We start from the raw sequence: 27952 nt of genomic DNA on the forward strand, positions 1-27952 counted from the left end.
TTTAGAAGAAGTGATTGATATTTCTGTCAAATACAATTTTCCTGAGTGGTTAAGGTGGAATTCAATCTGCAGAGAACTAAGCAGTGAACAAAACTGAGTGACTGGAGCCTATAAGCATAGAATAATCTTCCAAGAACCTTTTCTGTGAAAGGAATAATGTGGTGAGAGGATGAAGAAGAGTAGCTGGTTGAATCTGCAGAGTTAACAGCGGGATGGGGGTGTTAAAGTTCGTTCATCTTTTGTCACTTTTTTTGTGCAAGACTTGGCTTCACTAGGAATTGGCCTTCAGACACCTTAAGACAGATTTTCTCATATCTTGCTTCTGCCTGGTGAAACTCACCTCCTTCCTGCCCATTCTGCTACCCTCAAAATGAAATCTGCTCCTCCAAAAATTCTTGCAGTCATCTTTATCATATCTGTTCATTGAGGAGTTGGAAGCCAACCCACAGCCCCATGACCTCTGTTATTTTTGTCATTTTTCTACTTCTTACTTGGGATACTTGTTTAGATGTCCCAGTCCCATCCAGTGCCCAGTAACAGTGATAGGATAATGGTCTTCTGAAATGTAGGTGGTGCCGCCAACATTGCTGAAGTTCACACATAGAAGCCAGCCTCAGCTTCCGGTGTTTGGAGACTGTCCATGGTGCTGAACATGTGGACGCAGATGCCACAGCTTTTGCCAATTTCAGCAGCACTATTCCCACTCTCACAAACCCGAGCCAATATAGCACTGCTGTTCCTATCTCATGTGGGGGCTGCTTCCTCACTCATGCTGCCGCTTCCCCCAGTCTGTGGATGACTTACATACACCATACGATAGGATGATAAAGCAATAGATATTTTAGGACTTCCTCTTTGATTTCAGCCACATATGTAGTTCTGGGGACTGGACTGAGGTGATCTCATAGACATACACTATGAGCTCTTCCATACTGCCTTCCCCCTTTACTTGTACAACCTACAACCAGGAGTCTCTCTTTTCTTGGACGGAAGTTAATTTTTCTCCCCTGTGGATACACTCCAAATGTATTCAGCAGTATCCTAATATGCCTGGGTCAGTCCTAGGGTAATGCATTTTAGCCTCAAACTGTAATAAAGCAATGCTTATTTATCCCTGAATATGGGCTTGCTGTCTTTAGAGCTATACTGATGTGCCTGTTACAGTAAGAGCAGCACGATCTTATGGTTCTGATGAAAGACCAGTGTGTCAGTGTGTGCTGCCTCAGTTTGAGAGAAGCTGGCCAAACATTGGTTTGTTCCCTAGGGTTTCCATTCTGTCCCTATTATTCCATTTATTTCTCAGTCTACTTTTTGGCAAGGGAGGAAATAAGTTGCTTGAATTCTAAAAAGTAAGCATATGCTAGAGTAAAACAAACATAGATCTATTTTTAAAAGCTAAAGTCAAAGCTGGATGTTAAAATACATATTAAAATTTCACAGGTTTGAGTCATGTCAGCTATGTCAGGAATGTGCTAGGACTGTGAAAATACAACAACAGAGAGAGTAATAATAAATAGTATCATAATTAGATTTAATAACTGGTTGGAGTGTCTTGGATAGTTTTGGACCTTTGTTCTTCCATCAAAGAAATTGAGACTCAGCTTGGAAGGAAGATCACTGTTGGGATTTTGGTTGGTCTAGAGCAACTTGGGGAGAGCTAGCATTTTTAATATGTTGGGTCTTGTATTTCTTGAACATGGTGCATGGTGTAAACCACCTCCTATTTAGGTCTTATCTAATCCCTTTCACTGTCATTCAGTTCTAAGTCTTTTCTTTCTTTTCTTTTTTTTTTAATTTTCAGTCTTTTTATTGAAGTGTAGTCAGTTTACAATGTTGTGTCAAAAAGTTTTTTAAAATGTACTTGAACCATTCTTTTTTTTTCTGCAATGATTGTGGTTTTCACTTTCTAAGTGAGTCTATTATTGTTTCTAACTCCTAATTTAAGTTGTATTGTAATCAGAAGGTGTGGAGTGATCCTTGTTACCATGTTGTTTGTTTACTGGCCTTTCCTGCATTTGAGGCTGTTCTCAGATCATTTTCTTTGGGAGCGACAGCCTCAAAATTTTCTTTAGAACAAGTCTCTTGGAGGTAAAATCTTCCCGTGTTTACTTGCTGTCTAAATGTCTTTATTTCTCCTTCATCCTTGAAAGATCCTTTGGCCGAGTGACAATTCTAGATTGACAGGTGTTGTCTCTCAGCTCTTAGTAGATGTTATTTGACTGTCTGTTGGCTTGTGTTTTTGCCATTGACACGTCTGCCATCACTCTCTCTGTCATTTCCTTTAATTGACTTTCTGCCCTTTCAAGGTTGTATCGTCCGTTTCTGTGCTTAGTGATTCTGCTGCCATGTGTCTACACGGATTTCCTTTTATTTATTTATTTTCCTGCAAGATATTACACCTTCTAGATCAGCAGCTTCGTATTTTCACCAGCTCCGAAAAATGTTTAGCTATTATGTCTTTAAATAGTGCCAATTTTTGATTGTGGTCCTTAACAAATTTATAGATGGAAATTCCATTTTTAGTCTCTTTTGAAAAATAATTTCTCATGGTATACTTCTTTTTGCAAATGCCTATTTTCCATACATCACATATATATACCTACAGAAAGTAGATTCTGTATTTGATGATTCCAGACTCAGGGGTCTGTTGCATCTATTTCTGCTGGCTGTCGTGTAGAGAGACGGCCCTTCTCCTTTGGGTGAGATCTTCATAGTCTCTTTTAACCTATTGCCACGCGTGGACTAATCTGGGGACGCTCTCCTCTTAAGACGGCTTGTTCTGCTTCCGCTTTGTTTCTGCCAGTACCAAAGAGTAACGCCTGTCGAAGACTGCTTCAGCACCCTTGAAAGTGTTGGTTTACAAAGTTCAAAGCCGCCACAGGGATGTCCACATTGGAATCACGCATCAGCAAGACCCTCCCTTTCAGCAACACCCACATTCAGACAGATTTGCATCTGTACTTCTATGCCCCCAATTCCCTCTTCTTCCAGGCCTGTCTACTCACCCTGGATTCCAGGTGTCTCTCCCAGCTACTGCAGGTCATTTCAGCCCGGGATCCATCAGGATCATAGGATAGTTTGAGCCTGAGAAAGTCATCCTGCAGCTAGTGGACCAGTGAGGCCCCCAAGAGTGTGACTGAGCATCATTGGGGAAGTGTGTGTGCACATATGTATGTGTACATGTGTGTGGACAAGTACAATGCTTCTCAAAACTTCTAGTCGATTCATATGGCAGGAAACAGAATCTTCAGAGTCAATTTCTAGCAGTTATTTTACTATGAATATATTAAACGTCAAGAAAAAATATAGAGACTGAATATAAAATTCTACAGACCCACTCAGGGCCTTTCCAAATACTGGAAGGTTTCCATTAAATAGGTCACTTATGTATTTGAGAACAACCACTAGATATATAGAAATACTGTCTATAATTTCCAATGAATTTAAAGGGAATGTAGAAGTCTTATAAATCAAATGGAAGACAGGAAACAGAAAAAAAGGATATGTAAAGGAAAAGGAGGTTTAAGAAAGCATAAAATATGATGGCAAAAATAAGCCCAGATATGTTACTAAAGAATATTAATATAAACAGAGTAAATTCACTGATTAAAAAAAAAAAGATGAGAAGTGGATTAGATTAAGGAAAAATATTACCAATACAGTACTTATAAGAAACACACCTAAAATAAATTAAAATATACTGACACACATGCAGGAAGATAGAAAATTAAGGACTATGAAAAGAGAGCCATTAACTAAAAGCTCCCCCATTTCTGATCTCTTTCCTTGTCTACCATGGTTAGTTCAAGAGTCCATGGCTAGAGATTTCTTATTTTATTAGAACTTCCACAAGAGTATGTGACACCTTTTCTTGTTCTACTGTTCTGAAATCAAGATGTAATTTTATATTTAATCCAAATATCTTTTATGGTGATTTATGTCACTTTTCTAGTCTCAAGAAATGAAGTGAATATTTGGGAACTCTTCTCACATGATGATGTCCTCAGTAGTTAATGAATACTTCTCAGAACCCTTCCTATTGCTCAAAAGGGACACCTAATTCATTTGTACCAAGTATACAGAGCCAGATAATTTCAAATTCAATTTGAGATCATAATTCTAAGATTGAGGCTCCCAGAAACTTTAGGAGAAGAGAAACATACTAATGGTAGCTTGCCGTGGAAATGTAATCAGAAATAAAGCTACCTTCGGTCAAGTCCTGGCATATGGCTGGAGTGCATTATTTCTTTAACAGTTATTTCATGAGTACCCACTAAATGTTAGGAATTTTGAGAACGATGTTTACTGAGATTGAAAGAAACCAAAAACCCCTACCTACTCTCCAAGTACATCTCTCCTCCGTCAGGAGTTTTGGATGAGTAAACATTATTGCCATAGAACAAAATGCCATAATGCAGACATAAAATTGTATAATAAAGTCAAGCCCTATTCCCAACAGAGTATTTTCCACGTGGCAGCCAGACTGATCTTTTAAAAATGAAGTCAAAGTTATTCCTCCGGACGAACGCCCACTGTTTTGTTTTTTTTTTCTCCTTCGATCAATCTTTCTATTGCCAAGCTCCCCTTCAGTAAATGTCCAGAAAATAAATATTTGGGGGCCATGCAGCCTCTGTGGCATTTACTCAGCTCTGTGAATGTGGGGGGAAGGCAGCCCCAGACAATGCATAAAGGAGTGAGTGTGGACGTGTCCTGATACATCTTGTTGGTAGACAAAACGATTTTTTGAATATCTTTCTATGTTTTTGGAGGGAAGGACGGAGATTGGAGAATTTATTGCTACTGCTGCTTTTGTTCTTGTTTTCCCCAAAATTTGATTGTATATGCAAGTTTAAAAAAATTTTTTTAAAAGCTTAGAGAACAGTGTCTGCCAAGAGTTAAGTCTTCAGCTTTTATTCCTATGACAACCCATGTTGTTTTGACACTAGTAGCACAATTATCTATTTTACAAATACAAGATGTGCAGAACTCGGGGACAGAAAAATGTCACTCTATTTCATGCCTATAATTATGTTCTTGACTCTGAGCTCATGGGTTTGCTTAGCAGTAAACAACTTAATCTTATACAGTGAATTTTTTTTTAAGTCACATTCAAGATTCACCTTGGTTCTTTGGATGCCTTGTCTGCAAATGACTCTTGTCCTGTGCTCAACTCCCCAAGTCCTGCAGGGGACACGAGAGGGGCAGTGTTCCTGATCTCATTTTTTGTTGTTGTTACTGGTGTCCGAGCATCGCTGCCGCCGTCCTTGGTGTCTGATCTGTAGCTGGGGTTGTGCCCAGTGCTCGGTCTCCTCTGTGGCCCACTGGTTAGTCTGCATCATCCTGGCATCAGGAGCCCACGTGGACTGACTCCCTTGCCCAGTCCACCTGCCTGCCTGGTGATTAGCTCTCCCTCTGGTGCCCACCCCCGCCATCTCCAACCTCCCAAGACTGGAGCCCCAGTCGAGCTCCCCTATAACTTTTACCATCCCCTCTGCGTCTGTGAGTCGCACACAAATTCCCCTCTGGCTGCGAGGAAAAGTCAAAGATGGTACAAGACCTGTCTGCTTTTCTCACAGAATCTCCCCCCACGGGATCGGGTATTAGGTAACTGCGGTCACAAGGGTGTCTAGGCAACGCCCCTCACTCGTCAGACCCCAGGGGGGCAGCTTTTCTGCTTCTCGGTTTAGAGGGCATGGGGACAGGTTAGGAGACTAACAGGAAGCCAGCAGGTGAAGGTCCAGCTTGGAACCTAGGTGAGCAGTGAGTGACGTGTCCCATGAGAGCCTCGAGCCTTTCCCTTTGCAGTTCCTTTACATTGAATCTTAGGAGGATACTTGAACCAGGGACCCAGCAAGAGTGTGGAGTCCAGAGTAAGACTACATGCATTCAAGTTCCAGTTCTGGACCTTCCCCAGTTTTCTCAGACACCTGAGGTCTCACCTTCTTCAACTTAAAAAATTGGGGTGATAACCACCCTGGGAGACAGGGGTTACTTTGAGGATTAGCGAGGTCATCACTGTTGAAGTTTCTGCCCAGGGCCTGGCGTAGCATGAGGGCTTGCTAAATATTGCATGCTGCTTCTGAGATGATTCCTACACTTTTATTTATTTCTATAAAGAGGAGGACAGAAAGGGCGAAGAAAGCTCAGTTCCAGGAGACAAAAATTAGGCGCTAAGGAATCTCCAAGGTGTAGCGTGTCAGTCAGGGCAAGCTATTTCCAAGTCAGGAGGTGAAAGGGGATTTAGGGCTGTTTCCTAGGCAACAGATGGCAGGAGCGAGAAGCTGGGCAGATCATGGGGTCCTGTGTGTCATCCGTGCTGGTCCGGGTTGTACTGGTCAGAAAAACAGACGCAATTATATTGGCATAGGAATGAGATTTATTATAAAGAATTGGCCCACATGGTTGTGGAAGCTTAGAAATCCACAGACCTACAGCTGGAGACCCAGGAGAGTGGGTCTTATTTCCATTTCATATCCAGAGGCCTGAAAACCAGGACAACCAGGTGTGCAATTACAGTCTGAAAATGGGCAGGATCCAGACCCAAGAGCCAGCTTTTCAGTTTGAGTCCAAAGGTGGGAAGATCTTGATGTCTGAGCCCAAGCCGTCGGACCGGAGGGCTTCCCTCTCACTCCAGCCCCCTTTTTGTTCCGTTCCAGTCTTCCGCTGTCCCATTGATGAGGTCCACGTGTGTTAGGGAGGGCAGCCTTCTCCTCTCTCTTTACCAATTCAAAGATTCATCTCATCTGGAAGCACCCTCCCTGACACACCCAGAACAGTGTCTGGCCGTGTCTGGGCCCCCCATGGCCCAGTCAAGCTGACACACACAGTTGACCCTCACACCCTCCTACATGTTTCCAAAGCCATGACAAGAAGAGCAGATGTCTGCTGACTGAACAGTGCCCCTAGCAGAGCAAGTGGGCTGGGGTGGAGACGGATGGGGTTCTTGGCCTAATTAGGTGAAGATGGCAAAGAATGATGCAGGCTGCATGTTCTGTAATTGATTTTGCTTCCTATCAGGGTGGTTTCCAACATGTCAATCTCTCTGTTTAATTGCTCTACATGAAGGTCCACTGTGATGAGTTGAAACTTTAGAAACAGGAGCTTATAAAATTTAATCCCCACACATTTATTGTTGCTCTTTCCTGAAACATGAAAAGTAAAACTCATTCATCCCTCACTCATTGCCTGTGTATAAATTAAACAAACATCAGTGGACTCTCCCTGTGTCAAAAGGCCTTTCTGAACTTTTTTTAGAGTAGCTTATAAATGGTCTCCCTTATGTAGTTCTAATGTGAAACAGATTCTTCACTTCCTTCTAGTACAAAAGCAGAAACAGAACCCTTTTAATTTTTCTGGTGCCAGAACAGTGCCATCCACATGTTTGAGTTTTTATTGCATGCATTTCACGTCAACAAAATAAATCTTGATATAGAGACTGGGAAAGGTTTCATTAAACAGAATAAGTTAAGAGAAATTAAGTCCTGGTATAACATACCGATTTAACATCCAGAAATTACAGTCTTTTTTGTAGCAAATATAATTCAAAATTAATTTTATGCATTTAAAGAAAAAGGAGGGGGAGGGTCCAGACAGGGAGGTGGGAGTAAGAGATACAACCTACTATGTAGAAAGGAAATTAGCAGCAAGGATGAACTGTGCAGCACAGAGAAATCCAGTCACTATTTTGTAACAATTTTAAATGGAACATAACAGTAAAAATATTGAATCACTGTGTTGTGCACCTGAAATTAATATAGAATTGTAAGTCAACTATACTTCAATTTAAAGAAAGAGAAAATGCATTCTTTTAGCATATTTTATTTAGAAGCACATTGGAATGTATAAAATCAACATATATAAATTATAGTGTCTTATTTGGGCAGAAGATGTGAATTAGAAGACACTTATACTCAATTGAGTGCCATGTGTATTTAGTTTAGTTTCCTGTTTCCTTTGATGGGAACCCAGCTTTTATGGGGAGAGGAAGGTGGGTTATAAATTAATGTGATTGATTTGCCTGTGGATCTAATATAAATATATTTTCATGGTTTACCTACACACTTTTTGAATTTCTTGCTGTTAAACATTGGTGAGCTCTCCAGCTACATCCTTGCCTCTTATTTTCCCAAGGACATGCTCCAGTTCTCATACCCTGATCATTGTTCAACAAGAGCATATTTATCATCTGTATGATATTCGTTTTGCCATTAACTTTGGCGAGACATCCATTTTTTTCAAACCTTTTTTGTATGTCTTTAGAAGGAAACCTTCCCATGTTTATTTATTTTTCTCTTTTGTACTTCCTTTGGTTTTTTCCCTCGTTCCTTTGATTGGTCCCTGTGGTGTGGCAAGCAAGTGGCAAGCAGTGATTTAGGTATGGATGGGTACACTGGAGGAGGATGCCTTAGTCAGTGACCTTCCTGGTGGGACGTGGGCTTGTGGAACGGGAATTCTGACGCTCTGTGGGAGAAGAAGGGCTTCTCAGCACAATAAACCTTCTTTAATTCATACCCCCTGGTGTAGGTCCCCCTGGTGGCAGCTGTGCTGTAAGTGGTTCCCTAGACCCAGCTCTGCCCACTCTCGCTTTACTCTCCTCACCTCATCTCTATTGAAGTTTTCCCAGGCCACACAATTTCTAACAGTAATGAGGATTAATTTAAGCCGGAGTAATTTTCTTCATATTAACTCATTGCGGGCGAGCTGTCCTGCAGGAGCCCTACACACTGCTAACTGCAGGTCTTACGCTGGGTCTTTGATTCGTTTTGAGTTAATTTCTGTGTGTGTTGTTCGGGGAAGGGTCAGAATGTATTATTTTATGTGTGGCTGTCTAGTTTTCCCAGCACCATTCCCAGTGGAGAAAACTATCCTTTTACCATTGAATGTCTTGGTACCCTTGTCAAAAATTATTTGATCATATATGGGAGGACTTAACTTCTGCTTTTTATGTCAGTTCAGCTCAAGAATTATATGCGAAGCACTGGAGAAAGGAGGGACTAAGACAAAAGAGATTAGTTAGGACTCTGATGCCCTAAGGTGATGCGGGCTGGCACTGAGACCTTAGACTGGAATGGGAGGTTGATAGTGAGAAGTTTTACAAAAATAATTGAAAGCTCCTGGTATCTTACTGATGAAATAAGAGTGTGAAGGAGTCAAGTTAATTTTGTGTTTTTCAAGTTTTCAGCTCAGGGAATCATGAGAAGGCTAATGATTGATAAAAATGAAAAGTCTAAGGGAATAAAATTAATGGGATTCCATCAGTCTTACTCTGACTAAACAGGAGGGACCCAATTCTCTCCTTCCTTGCAAACTAAAACTTATGATATTGGATTTATATTGCTGTAGACCACTACTTTGGGGAAATCACGGGTTATTTTCACACCTCTTAATGAAATAACTTTAGGAGTTCTTATGTTTGAAAGATAGAAAAATGAGCAAAGGGAATGAAGATTCAGCAACTTCTCAATAAACAGCTGGGTCTTAAACTGTAGTCTAAAGGCAAACGAACCATTTCAGAGTTTTTATAATGCAACGCCAGTTTCATAGTTACACAAGCATTTTTTAAATACCAGTGAAATATTGGTATTGCATTATTAAAAATTCTAAGACGTATTTCAATGAACACTTCACGTTGCATTTGATGAAGGCTGGAAATGTGCTTGATTCTTACAGTCCTCAGGTAATGATAGATTTGGGGGCCAATGGACCCTGACAGTCCAGCTCTGCCTGGAACTATACTTCTCCCTCGTCTCCCAGGATGGAAGTTGCACTTTTGAGAAATAACTCTTTCTCGGAGATGTGAGGGGTTTAGGGAACTCTAGTCTAACTTTCTTAACACGTGGCTCAAACTAGGTACCCAGCTCTGATCATTTGTTCTCTCAAGTGAAATGCTCGTTAAAAGCACTGGTTTTAGACCCTCATTCAAACCTGCTGAATCTCTGTGATATTGGGGAAATGAGTATCAGGGGGATGAAAAGAGATGATGTGAGAAGTGGAGATAAAAGGATTATATATATATTTTTTCTTGTTGTTGTTGTTGTTTGTAATTGTTAATTCGCCTGTACTTAAAATGAACCAAGGTTACTTTCTAGTGGATAATACAAAAAAAAAAAAAAAAAGAGAGAGATGATCCTTTCAGTTTTCGGATAGTTGCATCCATCTAGGAGAAGATCTCTGATACTGCCAATCGCGGAATTAGATACAATACTTTCTTTCTTAAATGGTTTCTTGCTTATTTAGATTAGCTCAATTTTACTGTTACCTAAAATTTGAGCTAAATTGACATCAAAGGGCCTTTGGTAGCTGGTGTACATTGTTCTGTATTAAGGGAAGAGTGGCTATCTGGAAATTTACCAGCTATCAAGCATTATTTGGATATTGGTAAACATTCAATGAGGACTCTGTTATAACTTTTCTGCAAGAATTCTCTAGCTGATCTCAGGCATCTGAGGAAGTGAGATGAACTTGCCAAAGTTAAATCTTTCTAATGAAAATAATTGCAGCATTCAGAATAGACAGTGAGGCTAAAGAAATGGTAATTGATTTGTAAATAATGATTTTAGAGCAACAATAATATTTTAGACATAAAAGTAATATTTTTGAGGGAGCAGTAATTAGGTTTATGTATTTATTTCGGTGGAGATAACTGGGGATTGAACTCAGTGTTGCCGAGTCCAAACTCGTTCTGCTCGCTGAATGACAGGCCAATAAATTGGGAGACAAGGTGCTAGGGCAAGGAATAGTGACTTTATTCGGAAAGCTGGCAGACGGAGAGGATAGTAGACTAACGTCTTGGAGAACCATCCTCCTCTAGTCAATACAGCCTCCTTCTATACAAAAAATAAGGCGGAGGAGGGAAAGTAACGGAGGGGGTGCCCTTGGTTGTCATAACCTTCTTGCTGCAGGCACTCTTTGTTCTTGCAGCCATCCCCGTGGGCTAGGTCACAGAGTCCCTGTAAACCTCCAACAAAACAAAGGTTATTCCCTGCTACATCAGGACCTCACACGTGCCAAGCACGCACTCTACCACTGAGCCGTACTCTCCCCGCTAAAAATAATATTTTAGGTATTTTTATATCCATTTGTCATCCAGGAGCTAAAATTCTGAAACGTACATGGATAAGATAACTTTTATTTACATATCGCTTTGTATTTTAGGAAATCTATATCCGTTATTGAGTTGGTTTTTGTAGGTCCTCTGCTTTGTACCAAGCCCAGCTGGTATTTTTATCCACATCTTTTAGAAAGAAGCCTTATTGTTGTTGCATAATACAAGTTCATGTTCCATAGTAGCTAATTCATATATGCAATCACCAAATACGTTTTGGACAATCTAGTTTTTTTTTTTTTGGTCTCTATTATTCTTTTGGTCTTCTGATGACTTTTTTCCCCTCTTTCCCTCAAAGTTTTTCTCCACTTTGTATAGTAAATGCTTATCTCCCCCACAGAATACTACTATTGCCTGGTGACTGTCTGTCAACAACAAACATTGTAAAAGCCTATTTAATGTGAACACAAGCAAAATCCAGCCTCTGTGCGTTCATTTTATAGGAAAGAATATATGTTCTCAATATATTTAAAATTATGAACACACACATCATGAGGAAACATAAGGTATAACAGCTAAATAAATGAAAGAAAGAATACATCTGTACAAGCCTTGCAAATATCAATAATATTTTACAAAACTTGCAAACTTCCTTTCCTACAATGCTTGTAAGTTTTGATTTCTAAAATTTATATATGAGTAAATTTCATGTTAAACTAGAAAAACAAGAAGTCATATGTAAATTCTTTGCTGATATTAAGACCATTAGTGGGGAGAGGGTACAGCTCAGTGGTAGAGCGCATGCTTACTTAGCATGCATGAGGTCCCGGGTTCAATCCCCAGGATCTCCATTAAAAATAAATAAATAAACCGAATTACCTTGCCTCCCCCCAAAAAAGATCAAGAAAAAAAAAAAGACCATTAGGGAGGCAAACTTACTGTGAAGCTCTAATTGTCACAGATAATGGTAAACCTTAAAAAGAGGCTTAAAATATTGTGCTATGAATTTTATGATAGAACCATGTTGCGTCTGGAGAAGAGTGAAATAGATCAGATTAGTAAAATAATCTGATGATGCCAGCTATTTTAGTGCTGTGCGAAGAAGTTTTTGCAACTGATTTTTAAAACAGCACTTGAAATTCAGTTAACTGATCTCAGAAACTACAAACGCAGTGCTTTTCAGTCTTGAGTAGGACGCGAGCTGTCAGCACTGATGGGCTGCAGGCAAGAAGGACGGGAACTGGAAAGAGCCTGCTGAAGTGGGCAGCTCATCCCGATGCAAGGGCTGATTTAATAAAGACATGCCAGCTGACATTACAGGGCTCCCCAAAGCACGTAGAGATGGGAAGTGCAGACATAACGGAACTCAGACATGATTCGGGCTGTGTGAGATGGCGGACATTCGCGGAAAGTATTGATCAGCTTTGTCTAAGACTAGCCTGACAGGTGGTTGAGCTGTGCGCTGCAAACGTATTACAGTATCAAAGTTGATTTTTATAATCAGAGGGTTTTGTAGGTGTGGTCACAGGGCCATGTCAGGCAGTTACAGTTTCCCATACCCTTGTTCTAGGAAGGCCGTTGCGTTCTGTGGTACAATGGCATACCTGAGCCATAAAAGCCTAAACCGACAGCGTCTTGACTTTAGCTAAGAAAAAGATATGTTTCAGTACTTTTTCGTGACTTGTTCAAAGTTACAGAGATAGCTATGAAACTGTTTAGGTTTTAGGTCAGAACAAGGTTATTTTCCTAAAGGTGTCGGACCCCTTTTTGTTCACTTGTAAAATAAGATGTCTCTGATTTTGATTTATTCATAGTCTAACCGATAAGTAATCATTTACTGGAAGTCCAACTACAGTGTGGCTGGCACTGAGAGAATTGTTTGGAATATGAAATAAATGAATTGCACAGTCCTAAGTTACTAAATTGTAACGCAGAGTTTTATTGGGAGATAAAGTGTGTACCCATGATTAAAAGGTAGGCTGTTTAGTGCATTCTGAAATATTGTGGTCTCAAAAGCCCAATCATCTCTTAAGAAATACTGGAGACCTCAAAGTGCTTTGGCTTACATAGCTGTATCATCCAATATTTACCATATTAGACATTTAAACTGATAAAATTTTAAATAGCTGTTTATTAATTCATGGAAAACTTACATTGAAAACCAATTATGTATTAACATAAAAGCATATTTTAAAACGTTGATTAATATTAACATAGCAATTAAGTATTAAAATAATAATTAGAGGAGTTACATTGTTTCACATGTTTCTAGATCTGTTTACAGTGTGGCTTATTAGCAGACAGCAACTTTCTCACACATGTTTCTGCCTCACATCTTTGCAATGTGTTCTTACGGTTGAAGTAAATGGAGAAAATTCAGCCTCATGGAGAAATGTAGATGGGAAAGGAAAGAGTATTTTAATGGCTTTTTCTGATGGATACGACATCAAGCCTCTATAAGTGATAGTTTCTCAAAGGTTAGTTGCAATGGGGAATGTGAAGCTACATCAAGAAGTTTGCATATCTGTTACGTTAACATCGGTTGATGTATCTTGCTCTTCAAGTGCCTCTTTTACCAGGCATAATTGTTTAACATCAACCATTACTAGATGGCGGTTACTGGATCGCTGTTATGCAGATGTCCAAGTGTGAACACATTTCATTATTCAGTATCAAAAATCATACTTGTTCATGTAATCAACAGTCACACTGAAAAATTACTCAAGTATTAAGATGCTGTCAAATACACAGTGATGGATACATTTTGTTTGCTTGGAGCTTGAATTTTATCATTGGCAGCAAATATTGTCAGTTTGTTTTCCTTAAAGCCAATAGTTTGGCTGTGTTCATCCTGCAGAAAAATCAACAGATTCACTGTGTTCTCCTTGCAGAAAAGATACATATGCAAAATCTTACATTTAAAAAATTTAGTAATTTTTGAATGCCTCATCAAGAAGATTTTAAAGTAAAATAGTCTTTTTTTTTTTTTAATCTCCACGAATGCATGAGGATGACTTATACAATGAATGCTAACAGCTGAGTTTTGGTGCCATTGTCTTGGGTGCCCAGGAAGAAAAAGATGTGGGTTTAGTAAACAGGAGATCGGTCTTGAATAGAACATCTAATTTGATAGGTTTCCTGTAAGAGCTTCTTGACTGGAAAAGTGTAGGTATAAGGCATTACAGAATATGAGGAAATCAACTTAGTGGACTGTAATTGTATTTTTATGCACAAAAAATATGTTAAACTCAATAACACTTGTTGGGCACCTACTATGTCCAAGCAGTGTTTGGTCCTGGACAAACAGAAGCAGGAGGAATAGACACAGAGGCCCTTGCAGCGTGGACGTCCTCATGGTCGAGTGGGAGTAGATGGTCAGGAAACAAGTTTGCTATTTGTTAATAGCAAAATGAGAGTAAATTGTGATAAAAGAAACCAGGAAGGGAGAAAAGGAAGTGAGAGTCAGTGCGGCCTTCGAGAGTGTCATCCAGGAGGGCCTTTCCTAGAAGATAATATTTCAGCCAAGAACTGAAGAATGAGAAAGACCCAGCGAAGCAGAGCCTGGGTAGGGGGTGGGGAGAGATATCGCAGACAGAGAAAAGAGCGAGCGCAAACAGCCTAGAATGTTGTGGAAATAGGAAGGATCCATGTGTGTTGAGAGGAGAGAGCAGAGGCGAGCAGCCTGGGGTGCCCTGGGCCAGGTGGTCTGGGGTGAGAACACACAGGCCATTACAGTCCATCAAAAAGAGTCATGACTTTAACCCAAGGGCAGTGGAAAGCCAGCTGTGTATCATGATGGTTTATATTTGTAAGAGCTTATCCAGGTTGCTTAGTGGACAGTAGATTCGGGAAGTTCTAGAGCCAGAGGTGACGGCAAAGCCCCAGGTCATTGCGCTTCTGCGCAGTGATTGTCTGTGCCGCAGACAGCCTGAAACAACAGACCGGCCTCAATACCCTCACATTCAGCGCAGGTTGTTTTTAAAAATTATTGTGTTGTTCATTCTCTGTTTGTGTTCGCAGCTCACGGGGGCCACCCGTTACTGTGATTGTGATATTATTGGTGCTTAATTCAGATGGAACCGCAGGGATGATTTTTTTCCTGAAGGTTTTATTTTTTTTTCAACAATAAGTCCCTGCACCATTAATACAAAGACAAAAATACACTTTCAGTTCTCAGAACTGGAATCTCTCTCAACGTTGTCTGGCATGAGTTATAAAAATGACAAATGTTAGCCTTCAAACTAGAGGACAGAATACCAACTGCATTTTCACAAGTGTCATAGGAAGAGCCAGCAAGGCTGAAACAGTCGCATCACAAAGGAGGCAGTAGTAATAATGACTGCTATTAAGCATTATGCAAAACAGTAAAAGGGACATAATGAATAACAAAGAGTCCAGATAACAGAGGTGGGCAAGCTTGAGGGACGTGTCTCTTGAATACCAGGACAACTGCTTAAGGGTGCCAGCCCGTCTGAGTAATTATGGACGAAACAGCTCCTTTCTTGTACACAGTAGGTAGCACATATACATTCTTTGAAAGAATAACCAAATATCCATTGATTTAGATGAAGGGAAAAAATCTCTATGCTGTCCTCATTTCTGTTTCTTCCATGGAAATTGCATACAGATATCTCCCGTCTTTCTTTTCCAAAAAAGGCAAAGGAACTGTTTTCAAAAGAGTTCTGCAAAGCAATTTGGATCTTGATTCAACATTTAATACCACTGTTATTTTGCTATTGTCCTACAATAAAGTGAGTCTAAATAAAGGATGTAACTAAATTGTAGCTGGGCCAATCCAAGCCTTTCAGCATCAGTAGATCAGTGCACATTGCTGTTAAAAACAAACAAGCAGCAACAAAAAAATCGAACCTGTAATGAAGGTGAGTCCCCTCGTACAGTCGGTCTGGCGTATTCATGCACAAGGACGAACTAAGAAGCAGGCTTAGATACACAGAGACTTCCCTACACATATGGTCTTAATATCCAGAATTAATTCTCTCCAGACAGAGTGCCACCCTTTCATATTTCAGTCCTAGACTGTTATTGAACAGTGTCTTACAAAATATTTCTAACTTTGTATGATTTTTGATTTATCGCTAATACCGCAGTAGCAAAAAGGAATTAAATTTCACAATCATCTTTTAAATTGGATACCATGTGTCTCCAAGATAAATCATAGCCTTTGATGCCTTCACCCATAAATAAAAGAAAATCAATTCAAAGTAACCGAGACTACAAGGACGTGTATTGTTTCAAAAAGCAAGAAGCTCAAAGAAGTGCAACTCCAGACCGGGTTAATACAGTGCCTCAGTCATACCTTAAGGACTCATGGCTCTTCGTGGTTCCACTCTGCTCATCCTAAGAGTTAGCATTTTCTTACATTAGCAACCGTCAACATCACAAACTGGCCAAAGCACATGACCCCAAATGCTCCAATATAAACATGACCACACCATGAGCTGGGAAAACGATGTGCCTTGCCCCCATTTGTCATCAAGGAAAATGTTCAGGAGCCCTCCAGTAGGCTCACCTGTGTGTTGCTCTGGCTGCAAACCTACCTCAAAATCAACTCCAGGAAACGGCAGTGAGACCATCATTTTTGGCTTGTAACAGACAGGACATGTCCGAGGCTTGTGATAAAGCAAGCTGCCCCAAGGCATATAAATGAGCAGAGGAGTCCAGCTGTCTGGACTGTGGTAGGCTGGCAGGAAGACTGGGGAGAGACTGGACATCGCGTGGACACAGGAAAATACTGAGGCGTACTCGGGAACTAGCGCGGGGTGGAGAGTTACAGAAGTGCAGTCAGCCAGGGGAGAGGGACCTGAGGGTTTACGTCTTAACTCTGTGCTTCCAATATTTCAGTTGAAATTGTGTTTCAACGATTTAAAGAATCTTTTAAGACAGACAAAATAATTGTATCTAGAATAGATGGAAGTTTACCAAATCCTCGAGTTATCTATGGACACATTTTACAAAAACATCTGTTGTTCGGTTATAGAGTTAAAGGTAATGAATAAGGTTTTCAACTCAATTATTAGATGAAGGAATGATATTGCATGGTCTTTTTAAAAAATGGCTTCTTTTAATTGATAAGAATCCTGTAGTAATAAATATTATATTATACAAATGAACATTTCAGTCTTAACATTATCATGTACTTTTTATTTAACCATTTAATTTCCCCTGATGTGTTTTTTAAGGTGGATCCCTGAGTAATTTAATGGTATCATCCTCAACGTCACTTTAAGTAATAAAGGCAGAATAAGACTAATTGTCCTTTTTCTCAATTTTTAAGATCCTGACTTTAAGGACCTTGGAGTTTTGAAACCATTGCCAGGTTGGTAAAATAGATGTTCAATGCTGTTCAGAGGCCTTTGCTTTCTGCTGTGATGTGTACCTTTGGTTTATTACTCAAGCTGCACGTCTGTGTGTGTGTTTGGCGTTTTGTTCCTTAGTGTGTGAGTTCGAGACGGGCGGCCCGGAAGGCATCGTGGAGTCTGTGCAGATTACGAAGGAAGGCAAGGCGTCCGCGAGCGAGGCCGTCGATTGCAAGTGGTACATCCGAGCACCTCCACGGTCCAAGGTCAGTCTGAAGGTGAAGTGCAGCCGTGACAGTTGGCTGGGAAAGGGTCCCTAGCGCGCATTGCTTTGAACCAAGTAGACGTGCTTAGCACGTCTCAGGGTGCGATCGTAAGCTGCTGTTTTGTCTTGGTTTTGAAATGCAACACGCCTTCCTCTGTCTGCCGTAACTCCCAGGGTCGTGAATAATACGGAGAGGGTGCTGCAGGGACGTTGAATAACCCGGACAAGGGACTCCGGGATGGATCTGCCTCTGAAAAAGGATTGAAATGTCATATATAAGCTTTGGTTCTAAGTGTGGTTAACTTATGTCCCGAGTGTCATTATCTGCAGTCTGCTTGCTTTTTACCCTAAAATCGTATCTATGGAAGAAACTGCACAGGGCTCACAGAACCATTATCTCTGGCATATAAAATAAACTTGCCATAGGGCAGAGGGCCGGTGGTGATCAGTACCAGGCAAAAAGGACAGCAGGTACTTAACGGCCGATTACACTCCTTTTGATGGTTGTCATTGGAAAATGTCGGTCCAGCATTACCCAGTCCTCCCTTATATTTTTTTTATATATGCCCCAAATCTAGATTTTATGTTGATTGTTTTGATCCTTAAATGTTGACAATAGATTTTAAAAGTGGGAAACATTAGATGCAGTAAACAAAATAAATGATGGGCGAGATTTAGGCTCGGAACACTATTTGGCAAACGTTTCTTTAGAATAACCGCGTTCCTCCTATTTTGGTCGTATCTTAAGAGATACTGGGGAAGGGTGGTTTTGAGCCAGTAGTTGCCACAGGTGTAGATGGTGGTTATTTGCTTTTTCTCCCTTTAGTGTTGTTCTTCAGTTACAGAGCATAGTTACAACCAAGCCTTACTGATTTATGAGATTTGGGGTTGACTGTTTATTGAGGTTGAAACAGTTTGTTATTTAATTAATTGACTTAACGACTTTATAAAGTCTCAAGCACTATGCTGAAGAAATGAAAAATTAAGCGTCCTCACATTTTCAGTTTAATTCTTAGACACATATGTATCAAAAAAAAATCCAAGGATTAAGACAAGATCATTGAGATGTTTTTAAGGTGTAGCCGAGTGAGGGAGAAGACTGTGTGCACGGGAGGAGGTAAATCAAAGGTGGAATCAACTACGACGCAGGGTGTCTGCTGGGTCTTAATGAGAAACGGTGCTGTCAGGCAGGCAAGGTGGGAAGGCTCTCCTGGTAGAGTGAATGGCACCTCTAAGGACATGGAACCATGAGAAAGTCTGCTGTGTCAGGTATTCAGTAATCGCATGCAGCCAAAGGAAAGCCAGGAATATGGAGGTGGGTGGTGAGTCACTAAGCTGCAGGGCTTCACAGGCCGAGGTCCCCCTGAAGGGCCTGGATTCATCCTGAGCGCGTTAGTGACACTTGGAAGAACGTGAAACAGGGAAGGGATGTGGTCAGATTGCGTTTTCAACAAAATGGATTTTCTCTGCCTAGAAAGGACAGCTAGATAAAAACTTGATGGCTGGATATTCAGGAAGAGGGAAAAACAAGAGTCCTCTCCACAGGAGGTGTTATTTCAGGAAAAACACTTTTGTTTTCCTCCCCTTGATTACCCATGAATATGTCTCTGGGGTTTGCTTATAATTTGGAAATGGGGCACGCTTTCCCCGAACTTGCGGTTAGGCAGATTCAGACCATGGCCCAGGTTCCAGCTCTGCCACTCGCAGGTCCCTGCATCTGAACATTTAAAAAAAAAATAATTGCAGTATGAAGAAACACATAGTGATGCCTCCTTTCAAAAAAGAATCCAAGGCTACTGGTGACCAAAAACCCAACCTACTACAGAGAGTATCCGAGGGCGAGGTTGCGGTGTACTGTGCTCCCTGATGCGATCTGCTCATTTTCCTTAAACTCTGTGAATGAAAGACTTTTTTAGATGTTTTTCCCGACAAGAAACAGTTGAGCCCCACCTCATGGTCATAACTAGCATCTCTGTCCCCGCAGTGTTAAGGAGAGGGTTTCTGTGGAAGTGTAAACACACGCCGTTTCCTTCCAGCTGCTAAGTAGACTGTCCTTTGTACAGTCCCAGAACAACAACACCCGGTGTACCTGCCTGTTACAGAATGCGACATTCTGTGACCCAAAGGGAAAGCCGCCCGCAGAGCTGGACAAAGATGGCTCTATTGTGACAGGCTTCCTCTGTGAAATTAAAGGTTAGGGACTAGCAAGTGGCTTTGAATAGCTGTCGAGAAAAGCAAGAACTGGAGATGACGGCTGCTGTGGGCTTTCTATTTATACAGAGTTCCTAGCAGCTCATGAGAACAGACTATCAAAGCGCCAGCTAAACTCGAAATGGCTCATGTGAACATCCGAAGGATAACTGGTGATTGAAATACATTACACGGTGGAAGTGCTAAATAGCTGAGTGAGGTTCTGTTGAAGTCAAGGACATACGGCTTCTCAGTCTTTTGACCAACAGAAAACGCAGTATCTGACGTCTCCTTTGAGAGCAGTAATATAGACGATCGCCTTTCGTTAAAATGTGACTAATCCAGATTTCTTAGAGATTGGCACGCCAGAGCCAGGAGGAAAGTTGGAAATCCATGACTGATGAGTTCATTTCACAGATGAATAAGCTGAGTCAAAATACTGAGGTCGTCTGTGGGTTAATGGGATGTATAAATATGCGTCTGTAAGCAACTCTTTGGTTTCCATGCAGATTCCAGAGCAGGGGTGGTGAAAGGGTATTATGGTGTCTCGCTCTGGATCTGGTCCAGAAAAAAACTCCCAGAGAAGAGTGTTGGATGAGCCGCTCATGGTAACTTAATGTTGATTCCATGAAGCTTGGGGCTTATTTCTCTCTGGATACCCAGTGTCAAGAAAAAAAATCTCTGTCATTCAGTTAAAACTCGTGGACGAAAGAAACTGATGTATAATCTAAAAAACAGGCAAGGTGACGATCTTCAAATATTTGAAGAACTGTCATATGACAGGAATAAGAGGGCAAGGCTTCCTCTGCATGGTTTTAAGTACGGCAATTTATTTGAATGCTTGAATCTGGAACGTCAATATAAAGGTTTTTGTTTTTTATTTTAATAATAGAGATGCCCAAAGATCAGATAAAAATCTGTGGGAGGAATCCAAGTAAAGTTGGGCAGGGATTTTGTACAATAATTAAAAAGTCAAGTAATTTTTTTGGCATAGATAATATTAAACTCCTTTCAAGAGCAAACCTGATGAATTGACCATGAGTAACTGCCCGAACACATGATTAGTTAGTAACAGGGCTGACTCTCAGTCCAGTGTGATGCCACAGAAACACAGTACTTGGAGAAATTGTCAAATTTGTTAAGACTGGGAAAGAGATAAGTCAAAGGCTTCTAACATTATACAAATGAGGCTAATTAATTTAATGATTAAGATCTTGGGAGAATAAAACTCTTAACTTTTATTAATTACTCATCATTTAAAATTTTAATTTTTAAAATATCACTTCATTCAAAAATGTTTTGAATAAAATTAAACAGAAAAACTTGACAAGTATAATAAGTCAATATTTTATAGTGAAGTTGTGTTAAAGTTAATTATGTAATGAACTTAATTGACATGGGCAGCATCTTAAAGGTGCTGTGCAAGATTTCCAGCCTAATCCCTGGGACTGTGACTACAACAAAATATCACACACCTGGTTGTGTTACACTGCCTGGCGAAAGGGATTTTGCTGACGAATTAAGGTTACCAGTCAGCTGACTCTAAGTTAATTAAAAGAGAATTTATCGAGGCAAGCCTAATCTAACCACACGAGCCCTTCAAAAGCAGAGTCTTCTCTGTCTGTGGACGAAAGGGGAAGTCAGAGAGACAGGCAACTGGGAACATTTCCTAGGGGCTGAAAGTGATCCATGGTAGAAGGTCATCAAAACACAGGAACCCTGGTCCCAGAACTGCAAGCGCAGAGTTTCCGCCTCACGTGCCCTTAGCAGAGAACACAGTCCAGTCCGCCAGCACTTCTAACCTACAGAACTCGGAGATGACATATGGGTACCGTTTAAAGCTGCGCAGTTTGTGGTAATTTGTTAAGGAAGCAAGGAGAAAATTAACGCGATAGGCAAAAGGTAGCAACTAAAATTGGCTGCAATATGGTACGTTTCTGGATTCTGAAGATGAAGTCTGCCTTTGCTATCTCCAAAGATGAAAATTAAACCTGAATAAGCAAAAATGGAAATTTTGCCTGACTAGATTAACGACCAGTGAAAATGTTATGGTTCAGCTTTGTTTTTAAATAAAGTCTCAGTTTTGTAGCATCGGATTTTGGAAGATGACTGAGATGGACTTTAGATATTTTGATACTTGTCTGTGCACAGCAGAAAGCCATTTGAATGCTGTTGGATCCGGGTTCTCTGTGTTGGGGGGTGTGTTTTCCCAACTTTTCAGGAAAGAGTGTGATGTTCTGGTTTTCTCCTCCAACTCAAGTGTGCGCTGCTGCCTCCAAATTCATGGGAAATCCTACCCCGAATTATAAGGCCTGGCAAGTCCAGCCACAAATGAAACAGGTTTGAGAATGTGGGCTTTATCTAGCAAAGTGTCGAGTAGTGTTGAAACCTTGGGCAGCCTTTTTCAGACTGTGGTGTTTTTAATTTGTATTTACCACGGAGAAACCTGTTCTGGCAAGTCTTAAATAATTGCCCCAAACACTGTGTGTTTTCTGGATCTCTTTGTGTCACAAGGGGAGGGGAGGACCAGCTGAATGGTCGGTATTAACTGTATTCTCTTAGTACATTGTTAGCTAGACTGACTGGCGTTAAGTACACGAAAGGGATTCTGCTGTCCGTGTTGGTGTGAGGTGGAAGACGGCTACTAGAAACTGTTTGCATGTTCTGAAGCTCCCCACGTCCACGTCAGTAAATCATTTTGTCAGCTCGAGCTCTTTGCGATTGATTAGGAAGCAGGATGCCTCCGAATGATTCACGGAGAGGAGATTGTAATCTGACTGCTTCACCGGATTGTATATGATCCTGTTTATCATCTTCTCTTTCCTTCAGCAGGAAGACTAGAGAGCTTTCTGTAGTTTCCCGCCCTAAGTGAAAACATTGCTATGCGGCGCTCTCCCCTCTGGCGACAACGGGGCACAGGCTTCAAGCTGCCGAGCTGCCGTTTACACCATAACGCAGGGAGGGCTTTTACATGATGTAAACTGCAGCTAGTGCGAGAAGACCCGGTCGCCGTCCGGGCACGTGGCCTTTGCGGTAACGACTCTGTACCCAGCAAAACTAGTACCCACCGGGGTATTTTCTTTCTTTTTTATAGCTATAAAAGAGTTTAGAAAAATGACTGAAGGCCTCTGAAGTGAATATATAAAAATCTATTGATGGGTGAATAGACAGATGACTTCCATTTAGATTTATCATTGGTCGAAGTAATTGCTAGTGATTTTTAATGCACATTCGGACAGAGTCAAATAATGTCTGGCGAGGTGATATTGTGCAGAGACTATGGGCTAGTGAGTTCGAGCGAGCTTGTGTCTAATTTCCAGCTCACACCATCTGAGCGTGCATTTCCTGAATACGACAATAAAATGTGCCACTTTATAGAGCTGTTGCGAGTATTTGACAATCATCTATCAAGTAGGTTGTACAGTTCTTTTTAGTCGTTAAGTATTAATTCTTGTTTATATGGACTTAGCTACATGGCTTGACTCTTATGGTGAGAATGACCGTAGATGAGTTACACTGTTTTGATGTACTTCTACCTCGAAAATGAAGCAGTGTAGTTACGTGAAACAATTTAAGCAAAGTAAAAGCAGAGACTACCTTTTGATACCCTTTCTGGTTTTGTTTGATACTAAAACAGATTACTTATTTCCATGCATTTTTGGAAGTACATGGAAGGCATTGGACGGTAACGGGAATGTATCAGGGATATTGAAAACATATTTGTGCTGATTAAAATCAAACAGTGTGTGCAGGAACTAACAACTGGTTCTGGATAAGTTATGAGAAGAAATCAAGAACATTTGGGTGAAAGTACTCAGCTATGGGAAGTGGTGCATTTACGTAAAGCAAGGATAATAACGTTTGAAAAAATATTCAACGCAAGTGGATCTTAGCCATACTTATTTAGTTTTCTGCACTCCACAGGCGGAAAATACTAAGATTGATTGCAATCAAGACTGTCTTGTGAGGCTGAGACAGAGAAAGGACGTTCGCGGGCTTCCTGAACCACTTTCCTATTTCCGTTCTGGGGGATGACTGTATCTTTGCTGCTGTTTCACAGATCTACTTACGATTCTTGGACTACGAGATGCAGAATTCAAACGAATGCAAAAGGAACTTTGTGGCCGTGTACGACGGGAGCAGCGCGGTGGAGGACCTGAAGGCGAAGTTCTGCAGCACCGTGGCTAACGACGTGATGCTCCGCACCGGCCTGGGGGTCATCCGCATGTGGGCCGACGAGGGCAGTCGCAACAGCCGATTTCAGATGCTCTTCACGTCCTTTCAAGAACGTAAGAATCTCTGCACTTGACTGTCTGTCCTTCAAATATGTCATGTGGCGCAAACCTCATAAACCGTGAATGGTGTTTTCCTCATGCAGTGTGAGCACAGCAGGGTGAGCCTTAATAAGCTGTTCAAATAGCTGAGATCCCCTTTCCTTCACTTTGATCCAGCGACGGGAGAGCTACATATTACATTTTGATTACTTATTTCAGTATATGCATCAGAGCCTTGCTTAAGACAGTTCACACTACTACTCAACTGGGTAATGATGGATTTTGTCTGTCTCTGGTTTGGCTCTTAGGAAGCGCACAGAGCTGATGCATCAGCTTCCAATGAAGTTTGAGTTTAAATCTTAAAAACCTGCATAAAAATCTTTGGTAGGTTCCTTCAGTAAGCTTCTCTTGCAGCTCCGTTGATTTGAAATAGGTCTGTGACTACCGAGTTCCAATTAAAGTATGCAAAGAGGGAGAATTGCTTGGGAAGAGAGTAAATACAAAAAGTTTTGAAAAATGTTTTAAATGGCACAATGGGTGATACTCAGAGTGCTGGGCAAAACACAGCAATTTTAGAAAACCATGTTCCAACAAATGATGAGTCATGTTAATAGATGTATATTTGGAATGTTCTTTAGAAACCCTGAACAACTCATGCCTAATACATTTATACAAGGGAAAAAAACCCTAAGAAATTCAGCTTTAAGGAATCAGTACCTTGTCATTTGAAGCTATACATTAAAAAAAAAATAGAAAAAGCAAAATATTTTTGAAGGATCAAGGATTTCTCAATGATAGGTACAGAGGCCAGTATTTTTTTTTTCAGTTCAAAAATGTTACATGTATTAGATGATTATTTTATATCAAAAAGAAATAATTTTGGCTTTAAATTCCTCTCTAATTACCCGGTTGGAGAATCTAGGGCACCAGAAGTACTGTCACCCCGTCTTTCTAAATATTGACACCATCACAGAGGAAGTGAAATCTGTCCTGGAATTACTGCAGATTTAAACAGCGCCTTGCCATCTCTGTCTTTGTGTCAGCACTTGATTAAAATGTTACAGGTAGTGCATTTTTATTTCAGCAAAATATCTGGTCAAAAAAACTTCTTCTCATTTTCTTGCTTAGAATTTGAAGAAATCCAGGCGATAAGATAGCACATTTGGTGTTTTCACCGATGATTGCTCTACCATATCCAATAGACTCTGCCTTTGGTGAGAGTCAATGTGTGCCTTATTCAATATTTCCATCAGCCTTACATAATCGTAGATTGGAAATATCTGTCTAATTTAACAAATATGGAAGGGCTAGGTAATATGTTAGATTATATAATTAAGTTTTTAAAATAATAAAAAATACACAATTTTTTATCAAAGTGATACCATAAAATGTAGTCAGGATAAATTAAAATATATAAAATATGTATTCTTACATTTCAAGTATTAAATAAATAATATAAAGGAACCCTGACTTCTAGGATTTCCGAAGGTTTTAGTTCATTCAAACTCGATATGCACCAATAATTTTTTTTAATTGGCAAAAAAATACCTTGCGCAGTATTAGCTTATATTAAAGAAAGTGAGATCAGCAGCTCAAAGATGCTCTCACGGGAAGCAGCACTGGTCGAAACTCAAGCCGCAGACCCGGTCCTCTTCTGCGCGTCAGCGGTCAGGCGCTGCGTGACCAGTTAGAAGGGGCTGGCCGGGACGCAGACGCATCCAGGATCATGGGAAAGGCCAAAGGAGGACTGTTTATCTAGAGATTTCTTTTGTTCGAAATGTGATGACTACCTTAGACCTAGGAGGGTGATATGGATTAACGTCTGAGAGGTAAGATTAATGTTTGTTAAATTAATTCTAGGAAACCGTTTGTAGTTCAGGGGGAAAAAATGCCTAGCTCATAGGAACCATGATATTTCAAAACTGAACAGATTCTCACAGAGGTTATAGACTCTGGAAAGAGGGATGGTTCGGTCTGAAACCCAATTCCCATCTGGCGTGACTGGCGTAGAGGAAGTGTTTGTGCTGGGCGGGGAAAAGGAGGACTAACCAACGTCTAAGGTCCCTTTCCATTTGAAGATAAGATCTGTGAGTCTTTAAAATTCTGCTTACGTAAGAAATGATGACTTATATCATACTGTGTATATATCATTAGAGATATTTCTATTTGAGCTAAAAGACAGAGTTTTCATGTTATAATTCAGTGACTTCTGGAAGCCATTTAAGTGGGTGGACTTCTCAATCATTAACCCAGGAGAAACAGGGTATTTTTCCTGCACAGGACGAAGGCACCCTCCTTTTATGTGCCTACATGGAGGATGGATGATTACCTTCACTGGAAAGCTGAGGACTCAATAGTCATTTCCACAAGTATCTCATGCACTTACAGGACACTTTGACTGAAACAAATTTGCCCTCTGTGGCATGTTGCCTGTGTAGTCTTAGGATCACTTGTTTTTTCTGTGTTGACTAAAACTGTGCAGAATTCTGCTACGACAGGCTGAGATCAAAGTCACCAGGTGATGAAGTACATGGGTTGTAGACTTAGTCTTTTTGTTTTGAAATCAAGGTGTTCCGGGTAAGAGATGAAAGATTTTAAAACAACAGGAAGTGGACTTAATCAATTCTCCTACTCAGAAATGGGTGGTACTGTCTCTGTTCCACACACACGCACGCATGGGATAAAGGTTAGAGATGTGCAACCAATGAACAGCGTTCTTCTTACTCAAATAATAAGAAACCCCCTTGATGTTTTTCTGGGTTCCTGTATTTATTGGTCGGTATCCCCAGTGCAGTGCTGAGAAGCACTTAGGGGCATACTCAACAATATTCTAATATCTGTCAAAATGTCTTATGTTAGGACCATAGGGTATTTTTAGAAGTTAGACAAGAGCTTGGAGGCCACCTGTTTCAAGCCCAAACATTTTATGCATTCAAACATTCAAACAGAAAAAAGGAAAGAGCCAAGGAAGTTAACTGACTTTCTCTGAATGCCTTCAGCGCATGCTTAATGATTTGTTAACGGCGCTAAGGCAAGGATGTAAAGCCTGATGCCTGAGATCAGAAAGTCTCCTGGGGATAACTTTGTCACATTTAAGGGACGGACAGGGCTCCCATTTTCTAAAGATGATGATAATGATGATGATGATGATGGTAAAAACAGCAGCATTTCTGCATCATTCATGTAGCTTACATATGTCAGCAAGTTTTGCTGGCTTTACAAACTGAATTCTGATTCTTCTGTCCTATCTATTGCATCTTATGTCTGGATTCTGTGCCCACACTCTGTAATCATACATAATTATACAGTAGCCCGCTGTCTCGTGACTGCAAACATTAGACTAAAGTAGAATCATAACAAAGGGCTTCTGGTCCGGAACATATTGATCCGAAGACTAATGGTCACAAATAGGAATATAGTTTCAAATCAACTTATTTTTACATTTGTATCTGAATAAATTATAAGAAAGGGAAGAATGCGTGTATAAAGAAGAGGCATAGAAATTCTAACTGTGAGTCATTAGACTTTGAGATTTCACATGCACATTAGAAGCATTTTATAAAGTCTGGATTAAATGCCAACATTTGCAGCAACAGAAGATATTCTCTAATGTCACAGGGAGCATATAGCTCACTGAATGGAGAAGTATTTACCTTCACCTGCATCTTGAGGAATAACGTCCTCCCTAGATCGAGCCCATAAATATTGCTCCTGCCTCCACTGTCTTGCTAACTCTTCACCTCAGCCTTTCTCAGCTCTACCTGAGACTCCTGCCCTGATGAATGATCTCACACTGCTGCTGGCTGCTGCTAAAAAACGTTAGCTTCAGAGGAATAGTATCCAGACTTCAGCCTGTTGAGCA

At 40.6% G+C, this 27952-nt stretch overlaps 1 protein-coding gene across 9 annotated transcripts in view; it reads left to right on the plus strand.

The window, feature by feature from the left end:
• NETO1 (neuropilin and tolloid like 1) overlaps positions 1–27952 on the plus strand; it is a 659228-nt gene that overhangs the window by 597911 nt on the left and 33365 nt on the right. For all 9 annotated transcript variants that reach the window (XM_072952155.1, XM_072952157.1, XM_072952156.1 and 6 more), the window contains 3 exons: positions 17340–17381; positions 17500–17627; positions 23877–24105. In XM_072952155.1, coding sequence (XP_072808256.1) covers positions 17340–17381; positions 17500–17627; positions 23877–24105 — 399 coding nt within the window. The remainder of the gene's footprint in view (positions 1–17339; positions 17382–17499; positions 17628–23876; positions 24106–27952) is intronic.

This window comes from Vicugna pacos, chromosome 30 (genome assembly GCF_048564905.1).
Source record: "Vicugna pacos chromosome 30, VicPac4, whole genome shotgun sequence".
Taxonomy (NCBI): Eukaryota; Metazoa; Chordata; class Mammalia; order Artiodactyla; family Camelidae; genus Vicugna; species Vicugna pacos.